This window comes from Sander vitreus, chromosome 23, assembly GCF_031162955.1.
Source record: "Sander vitreus isolate 19-12246 chromosome 23, sanVit1, whole genome shotgun sequence".
In the NCBI taxonomy this organism is placed as follows: Eukaryota; Metazoa; Chordata; class Actinopteri; order Perciformes; family Percidae; genus Sander; species Sander vitreus.
Genome location: NC_135877.1, coordinates 127,517 through 145,641, shown reverse-complemented (window position 1 = coordinate 145,641; position 18,125 = coordinate 127,517). Strand labels below are relative to the sequence as shown.

General features: G+C 40.3%; 1 protein-coding gene across 1 annotated transcript in view; it reads right to left on the bottom strand.

Moving 5' to 3' along the window:
- large1 (LARGE xylosyl- and glucuronyltransferase 1) overlaps positions 1 to 18,125 on the bottom strand; it is a 200,865-nt gene that overhangs the window by 145,198 nt on the left and 37,542 nt on the right. Inside the window, exon 2 of the mRNA XM_078242511.1 lies at positions 14,806 to 14,990. Within this exon, the coding sequence (XP_078098637.1) occupies positions 14,806 to 14,911 (106 nt within the window). The 5' untranslated portion in view covers positions 14,912 to 14,990. The remainder of the gene's footprint in view (positions 1 to 14,805; positions 14,991 to 18,125) is intronic.

Genomic DNA, 18,125 nt, shown 5'->3' with positions numbered 1-18,125 from the left:
CATGGTTAGTGCAAGACACTGAACCCCGAATTGCTTCTGATGCTGCGCCCTCGGTGTGTGAATGTGTATAAATGTTTATCTGATAAGCAGGTGGCATCTTGTATGGCAGCCTCGGCCACCAGTATGAATGTGTGTGAATGATGAATGGTTCCTGAAGTGTGTAAAGCGCTTTGAGTAGTCGTTCAGACTAGAAAATATAAATGCAATCCATTTAATTCTGTAGCAGAATTTAATTTAATTACATGGCCAAAACTATGTAGACAAATTAAACTTACACCCAGCCTGATGCTAATTAATCTTTTATTGAGCCTTCTGGTTAATGTGCTCTGCAAGGCGGTGTCTGTACTCAGCCAAAGATCTTTTGTGAGGGAAAATAAGTATCACTCTGTAACATCACTCTACGGCCGCAACTTCAACTTCTGTGCATATCATATCAATCAAGCTAAGCAACTTAATAGTTAATATAAAAAATTTTTTTTAAAAAATACATAGGCTACATCTATCAAAGTATCAGATATATTTAATCAACATTTCATAATCTCTGTTGCATGCAAGGTGGCCACTAACAACTGCTGTGTCTCTGGCTGCTGAGCAAAAAAAGGTGAAAATCTATTTGATATGGGACAAGAAAGGATTCAGATTTGATAACACACTATCAAACCCCAACCCTAGCTACATACATATTTCAAAATAGTATTCAGGATCAATACTCAGCCCTAGCCCAAACCATAGAAAACAGCGCTAGGCAAGTATGTGAAAAGGGTGCCCACATACTTTAAGCCCTATGAGGTATTTCTCTATCAATATGACCTTATTCTCTCTGCAGGCTTGCTATATGTGGCAGCTAATTCAGACAAAGCACTGAAGACCCCAGACACTTGCCATCTCTCTCACTCTGTCAGACAGATAAACACAACAGAGACAGATGAAAGAAAGAAGAAGAGAAGAGAAGAAGAGAGAAAGAGTTAGAAAACAACAGTGAAGATAGAGACAGAGCAAAGAAAAGAGGTTAGAGATGGAGAGAGGGAGAGAGGAAGAGGTAGTGTAAAAGGCAGAGTTCGAGCCAATGGAGGCACATTCTTCCTGTCTCACACATTCAGGCCTCACCTACAGCTGAGGCTCCCTGCAGCCAGGTTCTTTCACAACTTATTACACTCCCAGATTTACTCCCCACTGCCAGGAATTTACTGCCAAGTCCAATAATTACTTTGCAGACAGTGGTGGCTATTGTATTATGGGATCGTATTCACATATACAGTCTCCAGTGACTGTGACCCCGAGTCAAAATTGTCAATTTAATCATAATTAATAATGGCACTACTGCAGCATTTCAATCCTGTGAGTCAAATTCATTAAAAAGGCTCCAAGAACTCCTGGACTATATTGTCTTCAGGAAGTAATCAACTTTGGACAGGCCTCAGTAATTCATTATTATAGCACCTCCAGAAGAAAAAGAGGAAGGAAGGGTGACTTTGTCCACAGGAAATTTGTTTCTTCAGACTTTCTGGGACAATTCTGGATGTTTGATATTAAGGCATGGTGTACAGCAAACAATTAAAACAATGCTGTTGTTTATTCTTTGTACATTTTGTAATTCCAACATATAAACATGTTTTTCTTGTAGTGTCATTTTTTAAAATTCTAGACATTGATCAAGGTGTTATTTTTTATATGGATTAAATTAGTGGCGACTAATCATCACCTAACCATCACCTTATCGTGGTGGAGAGGTTTGTGTCTCCCGGTGAACCTGAGAGCTATGTTGTCTGGAGCTTTGTGCTCCTGGTAGGGTCTCCCTTGGTAAACTGGTTTTGGGAGAGGGACTGACTAAGAATGGTTCAACCACTGCCTTGTGGCCCGGGAGGGAGAAGGCTAAGGGAGCACACCCCGACAGAAAAGTAACCTCTAGGTAGGCCAATCCCCCCCCTAAAGGTCAAACTTTGATTACAGAAACACTCAACGATATATCACACACCTTAGAATTGGGAGGAAGAAGACCTTCAACTGGAAGGAGGATAAAGCCTTGTGGTCAAAGCAGACAGGAAGCCACAAGGCTGACGCTTCTTAATCCTAAATCTATCACAAAGATTGGAACATGGAATGTGCGCTCAATGCATATCACAGGAAAAGCGCAGACCATCGCAAATGAAATGAAGGCATATGGCATCCATATAAACTTAGCACAAAAAGTAAGGACATTTGTGTTTGGTAGATGATTTCTCTGTGGTAACAATGCTTTTTGGCAATAACTCTTATACTGTTGGAAAGCCTTTTTAGTTCCCTTTCAAATGGTGCCCCACTTGTAAGGAACATGCATTTGTGGGATGAGCAGGAGCGCTGAGTATGTGGGTTGCGCCCATGAAAAAACGGCCAAATCTTCTCTGCCAATGCCAAACAGCTTATTCTGCCATTGACTCGTTTGTTGTTTGGTGGATTGGATGATTGAAGTTTGAAGAAACAAGACATACTGGCAATTGAACAATTTATTCATTTCACAAACAGGAGCCTCAGTAGCGTGTGGAAGAACCATACACAGCCACAACAGCCTGGCACCTCCTCCTCATGCTGGTCACCAGCCTGGTCACACACTGCTGTGGGATGGCATCCCATTCTTCAACCGTCCTGACCTCAACCCCATTGAACACTTGTGGGATCAGCTTGGGTGTGCTGTTGGTGCCAGAGTGACCAACACAACCACGTTGGCTGACTTGCGACAAATGCTGGTTGAAGAATAGGATGCCATCCCACAGCAGTGTGTGACCAGGCTGGGGAGATTTGATTTAGATTTCGAATTTGAAAAAAGCATGACTTTAGTTTTTTCTGCATTTAAAACAAGTTTTAAATCAGAAAGATTCTGTTGAAGCATGTTAAAAGCAAGTTGTAACTGGGAGAGGGCCTGGTCTGCGGTGTGTGCAGAGCAATAAAAAATAAATTTATTTATTTATTTAAAAATAAATTTGCAGAGAAGATTTGGCAAATTTTTCATGGGTGCAACCCACATACTCAGCGCTGCTGCTCAGCCCACAAATGGGACACCATTTGAAAGGGAACTAAACAGGCTTTCCAACGGTATAAGATTTATTGCCAAAAAGCATTGTTACCACAGAGAAATAATCTACCAAAAATAAATTTCCTTACTTTTTGTGTTAAGTTTACATGGAATTGCCGAAGCCAGGTGGAAGGAAGCAGGACAAACATGGCTCTCATCAGAAGAATCAATCATATACTCCAGGCACATGGGAGATAATGCGACTCACTCATTATGGCCAAATTCAAGACCTCACATAAGCGCATCGTCGTTAACATCATCCAGTGCTACGCCCCCACAAATGAAGCAGAAGAGGAGGCAAAAGAAGATTTCTACCAAAAGCTAGAGAAAACCAGGAGAAAAATGTAAAGAGGAGGATCTCACCATTTTAATGGGGGATCTGAATGAAAAGGTTGGAAACGATAACACCGGCTTTGAACAAGTGATGGAAAAGCATGGCCTTGGAGTGATGAATGAGAATGGAGAACTCTTTGCCAACCACTGCGCTAACAACAATCTTGTCATTGGTGGAACCCTCTTCCCCCACAAACCGTGCCACCGGGTAACTTGGGTATCTCTGGGTAGCACTTTTTATCTCTTTACATACATATTTGTTTCTACTACTATGGGCTAACAGTTAACATAGACACGATCAGACATACATTTAAATGTCCTCTGTAAATAGACAGTATTACATTGCTATGTTGCCGCCTGCTGGGCAGTAACTTATAACTTGACCCACTTTCAATTAACTAAGGTGCAGTAAAGTCTAGACTCAATCAGTTTTCTGTGATCTGCGTAGTTTGCCTTTAACAGAACGACAGTAATAACCTAATATACCATAATTACTGAGATTAAACTACATTCTCCATTATATTTGCACTGAATAACGCATTCAATAAACAGAAACATAACATTTGCAGCGCACATAAACAGATGCGCAATATTAGCTCACACATAAAATAGCACCCTCGTGAATTAGCCTACTGTTGCTAACGTACATTCATAAATCCTATATAACATTCTCCGTACCCACAGGACATCAGACTTACTTATTGATGCACAGCAGTGTCCATAAACTTAGTCCAATGAGGGGAGAAAGGAAAGTGTGATAGCGTTCCATGTTAACGCCTTTTCTCTCTCAACTATCGCATGCTGATATGTTACTAGTCCAGGTAGAGCGAGCTAATGCTGACAGGGAGAGAGACTGTATCACTAACAGCCAATCCAGTCTGCTCAAAGCGATGGTCTTTTTCACAAATAGGTTGCACGTAAGGGAAACAAAAACTAGCTTCCACTTAAGGGGCCCTATCTTGCACCCTGCGCAGCACAGTGCAAAGCCCGACGCAAGTGTCTTTGCTAGTTTAAGACCGACGCAGTTGTCAATTTTCCGTCCAGCGCCCGCGACTAGGATTAGCGTGTGTCTGACAGGGTGGGGGACGTGGCATCACGATGGTGGCTCTCCATCGTGATGGCTGGCTGACATCACAATGATATCGTCCATCGGCACAACCCTAACTGGGAGCAAGTAAATGAAGCATTTACAGGGGCCTGTGAAGTCGGGCCCAAGAAGAGAAAACACCAGGAGTGGCTCTCACCTGACACCCTGATCAGAATAGAGGAAATGAAGACACTATAGGATGTATTAAACAATTGCAAAACAAGAGCAGCTATGAAAACAGCTGGGGAGGCATATAGCAGAGCAGACAGGAATGTAAAAAGGAGTGCTAGGAGAAATAAGAGAAACTTTGTAGCCAAGCTTACAGCAGAAGCGGAGGAAGCTGCAAGGCAGAACAACATCAAAGCTCTCTACGACAACATCCGACTCCTGACCAAAAAATACCAGAAAGGGAACCACCCAGTTAAAGATAAGGGAGGAAGGACACTGAATACACAAGAAGAACAAATGAAGAGGTGGGTCAAAACATCCTTGCAAATACTATATGACCTGTTTGGTAGGATCTGGAAGGAAGAAGACCTGCCTGGGGAATGGAAGAAAGGCCATCTGGTAAAAATACCCAAGAAAGGCAACTTAAGCCTCTGCGACAACTACAGGGGTATAATGCTTCTTCCGTACCAGACAAAATCCTAAACCGGGTAATCTTGCAACGCCTCAAGGCAGTGGTGGACGCAGAGCTTAGAGACAACTAAGCTGGATTCAGGCAAAATAGATCATGTGCCGACCAAATAGCAACCCTGCGAATCATCCACAGTATTTTGGACTTTTAGAAAGCATTCCACAGTCTGGATAGGGAAGTGCTCTGGCAACTGATGAGACACTATAGCATACCAGAGAAGTTCTTCACCATCATCAAGAACACCCATTCGGGAATGCAATGTAGAATCATACATAAAGGCCAGCTGACAGAGGCTTTTCACATCACAACAGGAGTTAGGCAAGGCTGCCTACTTTCCCCATTACTATTCCTCTTAGCGGTCGACTGGATCATGCGGAAAACCACGGACAACAGGCGCAATTGGATCCAGTGGACCCTGTTTATACTTCTGGACGACCTAGACTTCGCAGATGATATTTGCATAACGATTAATCTAGCGATTATTTTTTCGATTAGTCGACTAATCTAACGATTAATTTTTCAATTAGCGATTATTTTCCCATTGCTCAGTTATTAACAATTTACACAAAACAAATTTCAATAAGGTTCAAATCTCTATTTATTAAAATTGTTTAACACTGCACTGTTCAAGTAAAATGAATTCGTAGTGTAACCTGAAGCCAGATGTAGGCTATCAATCCAACAACAAAATAAAGTCACTTTCAGGAGGAATACAAAAATAAAACTTAAAGTAAACAGAGCAAGTGCAAAAAGAGTAGCCTGTATTTGCTTTTTTTAACAGTAGTAGGTCAAATAATGAATACGCTCTTGTTTAACATGCAAGCTCTTCTCCCTTTAATCTTACAGTAAAAAAGTGCAATTTTAGCAACATATGAAATCAGATGTATCAAATAAATCCAACAATAAAACATAATATTTCAAGTCACTTTCAGGAGCAATACACAAATAAAAAACTTTAAAGAAAAAAACAGTAAAAAAAGTGCAATTTTTCTCTCTCCTTTCTAAGGGAATTATGAGCCCAAGCCCAATTTAAACCCAACAATTTTTTAATATGTGGCCCGTTATAACTAATGTTATAAAGGACTCGTGAGATAACTGAAACAATCTGGCCTGGTTGCGCAATTATCGAAGACAGTGCTACAGATGGGGGAGACACAGCACCTTTTACCTCACATTCAAGTCAGTGCAGGACATACTGTATACGTGTAAGCTATGGGAGAAGCTGGAGAGGCACAGGTGTACAAAGTCTACAGACTACCACGTTGTTGTTGTTGTTGGCATTAAGAGTAAAATACTGACACACTTTTTCTCAACGTGATGTTGAACTTGCAAGGAATCCATACTTTCGCTGTTGCTGGAGGCAGCCGGTTATTTTTAGATTTCTACGCGTGACGCGCATAGACAGTTAAAGACGCGTCGATGCAAATTATTTGTGTCGACGCATTTACGTAATCGATGACGTCGACTACACCGATGAATCGTCCCAGCCCTAATTGCATTACTGTCCCAAAACCACCAACCAACGCAAGAGAAATTGAGAGCGGTAGAACAGAAGGCAGCTGAGACAGGTGTCCACATTAGTATACAGAAGACCAAAGTGCTCAAGGCCAATACAAAGACGCTGGCCAGCTTGATGGTTAACCACCAACCACTAGAGGACGTCAACTCCTTCATTTACCTGGGAAGTGAGGTAGCGAGTGATGGCGGATCAGAAAGATGTAAAGAGGAGAATAGGCAAGGCAAGAGATGCATTTGGCATGATGGGGGCCATATGAAGAGCACATAACATCACACTCAAGACCAAAATACGGCTATTCAACTCAAGCATAAAAACCATACTGCTCTATGGATCTGAGACGTGGAAAACAACAAAGAACCTCCTGAACAAGTTAAAAGTCTTCACCAACCACTGCCTCAGACGTATTCTTAACATCACATGGCCTGATAAAATAAAGAACGAAGAGCTGTGGGGAAGAGCAAAGCAGCCCGCGATAGAAGTGGAAATAAAGAAATGAAAATGGGGATGGATTGGGCACACATTGCGGAAACCGAAGAATTCCATCACACGCCAAGCCCTGCAGTGGAACCCACAGGGCAAACGTGGTAGAGGGAGACAAACAAACACCTGGAGGAGGAGTGTCAGAGCCGAGATGGAAAGAGCTGGCTACAGATGGCAAGATCTGGAGAAGCGGGCACAGAACAGGACGAGGTGGAGAAATATTGTCAGTGGCCTATGCTCCTTCTCGGAGTTACAGGCCTAAGTAAGTAAGTATGCACCTTTATAGATACACATGTTCCAGCAATCAGCTACTTTTTACTTGAATAAAACCTGATATTTAAATGGGTTTAATGTGACGAAAGTGGTGAAAAACGTGGTCATAAACAATGCTGTTTTTACTGTATCTCAAGAGTAAAGAGAACAATGCCATCAATGTGTGTAATTTTTTAATTGTAGCATATTAAGGCCTCATGTTATTCCTGCATTGTTACTGGTGTTAATGTGTTTTACATTTTGTTCCCCTGTGTGTGTTCAAATGAGAGACTCTGGAGTGGTTACCTTGCACGGCAGCTGGATTCTCACGATATCACGCGAGAAACGCAGGGATGACACATCACACGAAAATCCATATTGTCAGGCTTCAAGTAATAAGGCTCGTTCAAGATAAACTGCGCCTCCCCTGTAAAGTGGACGAGAGCAGGCGGCAGCAGCCGGTGACAAAAATCCGCTGTCAAGTCGGACCGTTTCCAGCCGCTCACATCCTCTTAGGTCCAATTCCGATTTAATAAAATGTTATCAGACCCATATATCAGCTTGTACACAAGTCTCCAGTTGTTTTTATTATGACGAGTAGGTCTAGCTGTCAAAATGCTCTACATGCGATCTGTTGCTGATTTTAATTAACAACACACTGTAGTCTTCTAAACGTTACTATCAGCCACACAACATGTGGTTTGCACAGAATAAGCCTTTAAATCAGACAAATAGCAGTTAAAATCCCTCCCATTCAAAATCAATAAAAAGTTTATATGAAATGTCATCATGTTCAAGTCGATTCTGAACCAATCAGCTGTTATATCAGCTGAGAGGCAGGTGTTTCCCAGCATGCCCTGGGTCCACCTGGGTCTTGCAGTCGGTGAAAAGCAACTGCGCTGCCTGCGTCTCAAACCTGCGGCCGCCTTGAGCTCGTAAGGTTATCGTTGCCGACGTGTGCATGACGTCAGAGCAAGTGGGGATCAAGTCGGACACATTTGGCTGTTTCCTGTTGCTCTGATCTAAAATCATCTGGCCAAAGGACTACAGTTGAAAATTAGCCGGCTGGCTAACACTGGCACATTTTCAGAAATGTTGATTAATGTGTGACTGTCCTTTATAAAATAAAGAATAAAGAATAAAAGAATAAATCTAACCGGCATGCACTGGGCGGCGATCGCTGGTGATGGATTCTGCGCAGACCTGGCTCATTTCAAACGAGCCTAATGCTTTTTAGGTGTGTGTCACGGCTGCAAACATGCGTTCAAAACAACAATGGAGAAGGTGATAAACAGATGGTTCATCCAATCACCTGCCAGTTATTTTTTGAAAGTGCCTGCCCTTTCCCAAACAGTTTCCAATGACGGCTTCTAAGATGGTTTTGTGTTAACAAATCATCTGGCGTGTCAGGTTACTGGAGAGGTGCGTTCAGAGGCGTAATTTACGGGGGGATGGGGGGTTTTAACCCCCCAAAAAATCTTATCATAATGATGACTGTAAAATATTACCTGTTATAAAAGACGATAAGTGATTGGCTTTCTCGATTCAATGTAGTTGGCAAGCAAAGAGATTTGGTTGTGCCTAACCCTTCTCTGTGTTTTTCAAGCACACAGCACGGCAGGTGTGACTCATGTCGCGTCATTTTATTGTTGTTAGCTTTGATGCTAAAGCAGTTTTAGCTTTCCCATGATGCTTTTGAAAGTTTTTGACCAATCAGTTGCTTAGAGGGCCCGTGAAATAAAGTCGGAAAAATACATATTTGACTGACCCACAATGCTGCAATATTCTTTTACAGAATAGTATGGAATTAAGTACAGTTAAATAATAGTATGACTATCAAATGGCTGAAGATAAATATCAATTTTACTAATACTGGAACAGACTTCACACATTACAAATGTTGAGATATGTAGAGCATGTTGTTTTGCTATGGCTCTTAAAATGAAAGTGAAACAGTCTATTTGGGCATACATGTCCCGGGACCTCCCAAGATAGTTGGAGTCAACTTCCGTGTTTTGGTACAGTTGGTTTTTACACCTGATGCAAACACATGAACTGTAAAGACCACCTTTTCAAGTGGAATTGGGCATGGATGTGTGAACAAGACATCTGATCAACTTTAGGATACGGGCCCAGATGCCTAATGTAAAAGCCCCCTTACTGCCTTATACCCCATTATATTTCAACACTTTGAATTGTCACTTGTATTTCCTTAACATAAATAAAGGTATTTCCAACATAAATTTGTGCATTAAAAAATTATCAGAATAGAAAAATTGAAGTGTTTGACACTGAAAATGTCCTACCCCCCACTTTCATATGTTCCCCCAAAAAGGCCCATTCTGAGCCAGGAAAAAAATATATTGTAAAATCCTGATTCACACCAGTAATTTTGTCTTTTTCTCTAATCTTAAATATGTTGGTTATTGATAAGATGCATAACTTTTATTTGGTTTATGTCAATGTGCATTACTGTGTAATCACGGGAAGAAGAAGAGAAAGGAGGAGAAGAAGAGAAACATGAGGGTGTAGAGCATAGACAGTAAAAGAAATGACACAGCGACGCCATAGACTTCGACGGAGACCAGTGAAGTCAATTAGAAGCACGTTTCCGGTGATGGCTGATCGTACTGTGCAGCCTCAAACTGAGCTTGACGACGTAGATGTGACGTCAGCAACCTGTCTGAAATTCGTAAGTCGTCTGGTAGCTGTGCCAAGAGAAATCTGAATCATTCCAAATCTTGCAGAATAAAGGAATAACGTTAACCGCAATTGACATTGAGATGGGTTTTTTCCATTGCCTGTATAATTTCCCCATCCCCCGTGAATATAGGTATACCTCGTTACCCTTCATTATTTAACAACATATACTTTTTCTTAAAATATCCTAGTTGTTCTTGGATAAATGTTACTTCATATGAATTCACTTGCCACATACCAAAGTATTTCCAATCCGTACATTGCTGAAATATTTTGTTCCGATGCTTTCATGGACTCTGTATGGGCTTCTCCCTTGACTGTATGCCTCCACGTCCCCCCCGATTGCCTGCAAGCTTCTCCTGACTATACAGTAATTTCTCTACTGTGTGACAGAAAGTCACATGGTCATGACACAATCGACACTATTTTTTACAAAAACGGCTGCTACGGGGCCATAACGTGAGATACAAGGTAATTGAGCCATTTATACATTGTCGTGTTTCTTTAGAAATAAACAATGGACAAATAGAATCTTTAAACGCTTCAGATGTAAAGTTAATTGCTGTCAAAGTGACGCTAAAATGAATGGGAGTCAATGGAATGCTAGTGGAAGGTGATGGCTTGTTAGCCTCAGAATCTCCCTATAGGAGGTACGCTTTCCGGATACTTGCTTACCACCTTGGTGTAGAGCAGTGAGTAGAGCAGAGTCGAGCAGATAGTGAGAGACAAACCATATAGTCTAGCGTTTTAATGTGTATTTTATATACATAGGACTGTGAACTGTTTTCTATATTATGCTACGAGTGTGAGTTGGGACGGTTTTCTGCTTGCCAAGTGTGGTTCTGTTGGCCTGAAGCAGCTAGCCAGCTTAGCTAAAACGCCGCCAACGCCGGAGAGACGACAGTTGCATTGTTCGCCTGCACGCACGGACTGGAGCGAAGACTGTGGTCGAGAGAGGTTTCGGAGGTCAACGCGGATGTGCTGCTAAGGAGGGTCTGCTGTGAGTCAAGGTGGTCTGCTGCTCATCACTTCTGTGCGGACTGAAACGGGTCTGGAAAAAGGACGCGGTAGGAACTGTTCTCATTCTACACACAGCAATGGAGGTAGACCTACTGATGGCCTCGCTTTTCTTTACTTCATGAGCTCCAACTTCAAGCGCAACGAAACTTAATGCAAGCTTGCTAAAAGAATGAACTAAAACAAAGAGTGCACTCAGGTTAACATACTAAAAACTAAAACGGCCCAGGTCTTTCTGTTTACTATTTTATTTTTCATATTAGGATTTTTCTGTAGTAATGTGAACTAAATCCTGCATACCATGAATACAAAATTGAACAGAGATACTGTGTTTGTTTCTCATTATACTGTAAAACTAAATGGGTTAATTTATATATTTTGAGCATTAAGTTAATTTTATTTTTGGTTATTAAACCAGGATTGTTCTCCTAGCCTTTCATTTGTTATTAAAGTCATAACAAGAGTCATAGCTTACCCTAGACAGATTTATTATACACTGAGATGTCTCTCTCACCATTTTACTAAGTATGTAGTCCAAGGGTGTAACACTGTGATTACTGCATAAAGTGTTTTTCATGTTACGAGCCTATGGTGAGAGGGTTACATTATATAAATATATAATTAGACTACAGCCCTGGGTGGAGATCTCAATTCCCCCAATGTTGAACCCAAAGTTACGCATTTGGGTGCGTTGTGACTTAATTCCGTAAAATAAAATGGTTTGCCTTGACTTTAACAAGTCAGTTTTTTTTGTTTGTTTTTTCGATGGATAGAACTATGTTGATTTCACTTGAAGATATTTCGTGTGAACCATAACCTCATTTTTTAAAGCTGAATAAAAGGTAAAAAGAAATTCTCAGTGATAGAAAACAATATTGTGATAAAAACTTTAAATGGCACTCCCTAATTTTGTTTCAGTGGTCAGGACAGCCTGAAAATCTCAAATGTCTTTTTGGAAACAGTCCGGTTTCCAAACATCAACAGTAAAATGAATAAATGTTACAGTACTTTGAGTTTGGGGGACTGGGAGGTAAGAAAGGCAAATACAATGAAGTAAATAGATAATTTAAAGAAACCTTTACCATTACAATTACTTAAAGGCCGGAGCGAGCAGCAGCGGTGGCCGGAGTGAGCAGCAGCAGCTGCGGCGGCCGAAGCCAGCAGCTGCGGCGGCCGTAGCGGACAGCGGCCAGAGAGGGCGATCACGGGGGAACATCCTCAGCGGTGAAACGCAAACGGGGGCTGGAGTATACCTAGCTAGGTGGAAACCTAACGCTAGCCGGCCACCTGTTCCATCAATCCTGCTTGCAAGTGTCCGCTCATTAGACAAAAACCATCCAGCCTTTTTATACTGTCGCCGGGTAAGAGTGGAGATGGGCTGTGTTAACACGGACTTGTGCAGAAATGAGCTGCTCATTAACCACTGATCACTGGACGTCAGTGAGTAATCAACATTATTTAGGAGTTACTAAACACTACATTGACTCTGGTAAGGATAGGGAATTTTAGTTTTTTAGTTAGGTACTTGGAGGAATTGTGCAATAATGACAGATTCACACATTTTTCTTTTGTTTACAGTAAATAATAATTACAAATCTTAAAATCAAGTTCATAAAGTAAACAATGAGGTGAAATTTGCATATTCAAGTGAGTGGAAATATTACGCTAGCATGCTACCTTGTTCTCAATAGCAAAGCACTGCTACAACATGGGCGCCCTCATTTAGAAGTCTCCCAGCTAATCCTGCCTTATAACTGACCGAAGTTGGAGAAACAGCCTTTCTTTTACTGTCTATGGAGCTAGCTAGCTGACATGATCTACATCTGAGCATGTGCAATCAAAGATAGTACAGTATAGTATAGAAGAAGAAGAAGAAAAAAAGAGGTCTCACTCTGTAGCTAAAACAGAGACCAGGTGAAAAGAGGATCTGCAGCAGTGAGAGAGAGCTGTGCAGTACAACAAAAATATGGTGTTTTTTGAAAATTAAACCATGTAAACCTATTCTGGTACAACCTTAAAATACAATTATGAACCTGAAAATGAGCATAATATGGGCACTTTAACAGAGATTACTACCAGGGTAATCTAATCTCCATTTTCTCCTCCTAATTACCTGAGCGTCCCTGTGTAATTGCAAAATTGCACCTTCTAAATCTAGTGTTGAAACTTTGTTAAAACATTTTGCATACATACACGACTTGTTATGAGTTTCACATTAAGCAGAAAGCCAGCAGACACTGAGTGGAAGTATAGGACATAGCACACGTTGTCACACACGCTGTTGAATGGCAACGGTGTTTGCAAGCCTACTTGATATGCAAGATTTGCGGTTGGCATTAAATTACTAGATTTACCCGAAAGGAACGGCTGCTGTCATCATCATCATCTGTGATGTCCACCACCACACTGGCAGGGCTGGGACTCTCTTCAATTTGTCCGGCGAGGCCGAAACTGGCTGCTGCTGTTGAAGTGCTTTGCCTTGCGTCACGTAGGTTATCAAACACGGTGCATTGTTCGGCTTTTAAATAAACTCCATGTGTCGCGAGATGTTTCATCAAATTTGACGTGTTACCTCCCTTGCATGACATTGGTTTAAGGTACCTGTTGCATGTCGCGGAGTCTGCATCCTTAGACGTGAAATGCAGCCAAACCTTGGAGCGTTTTGCCTTCGGCATCTTCATTGATCCTCTCACTATCAGTTCTGATCAACAAGTGTGCTGAGTAGCAGCACTGATGTCACGCAAGTTGACGCTGGAACACCAGGGGGAGGTGAAAAAAAGTCAGGCACCAAAATGAGGCACTGAAATTTCCGTTCTTATTCGGTATCGTTACTACCGTTTACATCGGAACCGGTGCCCTATTGGCACCGCATTTCGGTATCCAACCCTACTCCTGATGTCCTGACGTTGTTGAATCACAAATGGAGAAACAAATCATTGTAGCTGTCTGTGGGCACCCAAAGCTCTATAGTGCTCTCTCTCCAGTCTGTCCTTCTTTACTACTTATGGAATACTTGGAATACCTACAGTATCTTCCTAATCTGTTTATTTTGTACTCGTACTAGGGCTGCTCGATATGAGGAAACTATACGATAGGCTATAACGTTGTTGAATACTGCGATAACGATATAACTTGCACTAAGCAGATGTTGGATATGTGATTTCAGCTGACGCAGAAACTCTCTGGGTGTCTTTTGCAGTGTGTCGCAGCCTTTCGTGATGTGTTTGGTGCAGTTGATATTCTGACAACGATATAAAATTCATTCATTCATTCATTCACCATATTATTTGTACAGAGGCCTGGACAAAAAAGGAGCTTTCTTGGGGAAATGTAAGCGGGGAAGTTGGACTACCTGTTAAGTTCTGTAATGATGCGTTTGTTGTTGTGTTGATGGAGCAGCTACAATGTTGCCATAGCCCTGATCAATCCGAACTTAATTCAGAAAACAAGCATTTTAAAAGGTGTTGCTTGTCATCTTACGGACAGACCTGACAAAGTATGAATTCAGACTTTTTACAAATCGGCATCATGATGTTGTTATTTCGGCATACTTTTTATCCGTTTACTGCAATTAAAAATCATCAAAATCTGTACCTCGAGTAGCGATGATAGAAATGATACCAATATGATCCTTCAATCAAGATCACGCGAATAAAGAAACGCGAATATTTGCAACACCTCTGTGTGAACGCACTTAAGGATCTTAGAGATAGTTAGAGATCTGTGCTTACCTTGAAAGCTCCCGACTGACAGGTAAAGCCAGGTGAGTGCTGGGATGAAGAGCAAAGCGAGAGAGGCCGCCAGGAACTTCCTGCGCCCACGACACATTCCCAGCATCCTCTGGACTAAGTAATGGAAAGAGAGGTAAAGTGACCTCTATGTGGGTAATAGTTGTTGTCCAAGCTGATTCATGGCACTGGATGAGAAGGGAGAGACGGAAAAACTAGTTAGACAAGGAAAGGATTACAGCTGAGCATATGGCTTCTGTTATATGGCGAGTTGACAAAGTTAAATACATCTTACCGCCTGCGCCAAAAGACACTATTTATTTATTTTTGGGGGAATTACTGGAATTGTTGGGTCTTTGTAAATTATAGAGTGTGGTCTAGACCTACTCTATCTGTAAAGTGTCTTGAGATAACTCTTGTTATGATTTGATACTATACATAAAATTGAATTGAATTTATAAAAAAAAAGGTATGTATTTATGTGATTAATAAATTAATCATGACATTTTCAGAATACTGATGAAATAGGAAAATTCTATTACAACCATCTATAGTTTGTATTTGCACCAAATCTGATAAGTCTGGAGAACATTAAGGGTTGGGGCACCAGATTTGGGTTTTTTTTTGTGTCAAAATGACAATGTACAAACAAAGACCAAGTTGCAGCTAGCAAGCAAAGTACAATAATGAAAAAACTGTTTTGTTCTGTCCTAGTTCCAAAGAATATCTTGACACCAATTTGTTATCTCTTAGTCGAAAAACCAGAGACTAGTTCGCAAAAGTGAGCTTCATATATATCGTGGCCTATACCAGTGAATTCTGCTCTAAAGAATGCATTAACATAATGCATTTGAACTTGAAAGGGGCTAGCAAGATATCAACCAAAAACGTCCCTTATTGTAGTACTCGTTACGGTTTACATGGGTAATTTTTCAGAGGTTGGCTTCTTTCTCTAATACTCTTACCAATTTATACATTTGCACCTTTACGGGTTTGGGATGCTCTTTGCAATGCTCTTTAACTAAAAGTTGATGGTAATACATTTAAAAAATGAAAAGTTTTTGTGGGTTCTCAGACACTAGCCCTTCAGAGGTTTTACTAGCCAGATGGTTGAACTTGTCAGAAATGTAAAATGTAGAAATAAAAAAAAAATTAAGAATCAACATAGATTTGGGATCAACTATTACAATTTATTAACATACAATTAACAAGTAGCAATAACAAAGCTGGAACTAACTTATTCCTTCAATTACTGGGGGAACCAGTGCTTTGGTGCCTCTGGCTTTTCAAGCTATTGTGCAGTGTTTTTGCCTTTTTCTGTTATTGTTTTGTTGTGAAGTAGGAATAGCTAACACTTATGGAGCTAAATCAGGGCCAAATGTTTTGTTAATTTGAAAAAAATATATATAGTTGAAAAACTAAAGCTTGAAATTGAAAATTTAAGTTTTGGTCTAAAACTTGAAAAATAAAACCATGTATTCAAACTAAAAATAAGTGTATCAATTTTTTCTTTCAGTTTGAATCAAATTTAGATTAAATTCTGGAATTATTTTGAATAAATTATTAATTTTCATTTTTCACTTTTATATTTGTTTTCAGATCCACATTTCATGTTTTCAGATTCAAAACTTTTTTTTTTTACGCCTTCAAAACTTTTTTTTTACAGTTTCAGATTTGTATTTCAGTTTCTGATCAGTTTTTTTCAGTTTCAGACTTTTGACCCAGATTTTGCCTAGGGGGCGTGGCTTCAACTCAGAGGGGCGTGGAATTATGAGTGACAGCCTAACAAAGAAGGCAGAAGACTCTCCTCAGTCATGTTGCCTTCAGTAAATTGTGTTACTGCGAGAACTATGACTGAATGCTTTCTATCCACCATATACATGTGATTTTTACTAAACAAACTGATGCCAGTGACAAATTTAAAAAACTTTTTTTTTTTTTTTTTTGACAACACGTGGTACCAATTACACTATAAGAGCAATAAACTGTGCCAGATTGTGCAGTTCAGCAGGAACAATGACTTCTCCCACTTCCACGTACAACTTTGAATGTATGCACCACAGTCTTCACTCGGCCAAGGCAGCCCTGGCGCCAGCGCACAGATAAGACGTGAAAGATATTTTTGAGACATTTTTGAATAGATACTCTGGGACAGTATGCAAAATCTGGGCTAAACATCTGAAACTGAAAAAAACTGATCAGAAATTGAAATACAGATCTGAAACTGTAAAAAAAGATTTGAAGGCGTAAAAAATAAGTTTGGAATCTGAAAACATGAAATGTGGATCTGAAAACAAATAAAGTGAAAAATGAAAATTAATAATTTATTCAAAATAATTCCAGAATTTAATCTAAATTTGATTCAAACTGAAAGAAAAAAATTGTACACTTTGTACAGTTTGAATACATGGTTTTATTTTTCAAGTTTTAGACCAAAACTTAAATTTTCAATTTCAAGCTTTAGTTTTTCAACTATATATATATTTTTTTCAAATTAACAAAACATTTGGCCCTGATTTAGCTCCATAAACGCTTAGCTATTGTAAGCTATATCAATAAGTTTCCTTTAAGCAAAGAACAAATATACTGTATGTCTAGTGCTTTTATTGTGAAAAGCAAGAACAGAAAGAGTGTCTCTGCCATTGAATGAGCCTGTCACAGAGCAGCGACTCTCACTCATAAGATTACATTTATTTTCCACTTTCCCAATCAGATAACTGCATGAGCATGCCACTTGACCTAACACAGAGTTTACTTGCCCGAGGCGGGTGGGCAAGCGTTAATGTCGAGCCCCGATGACCAATCAAATGATAAAGTCTCCATGGAGCCAACTTATCTAGCTCATTAAACCATTCATACTGAATTTATATTAAAAACTCAAATAATGACAACTGCAAGCACGAAGCAACCTTTTTTACCTGCCAATTTGAAGAGATTCATGTTGCTTAAATCAGGCAGTCAAATCCTAATCTGACTTTGATGACCTAAACTAATTTGTCAATTTCCGGTGCTATGCAGGGCAGAGAGTATAGACGTCTCATTTAATGATATTAGTAAAAATCCTCTTTCCGTTACAACCACATTTGTCCAATTAACCTGTTGACCTCATTCGATTTTTAATCTTCACCAGTGACTGCCCAGTGATAAAACATAATACCGCTGGCTGACACTGTGGAGGCTGGCACATACACAAGCCAGGATTCCAAAAACCATACTGTCACCCAGTAGAATGCAGTAGAGGGAGCAGATTTCAAGCATGGAAAAGTATTTCTAGTACTCTCATCGTTTTTTATTGTGGCCTGGGCAATGTGAAGAGTGTAGAG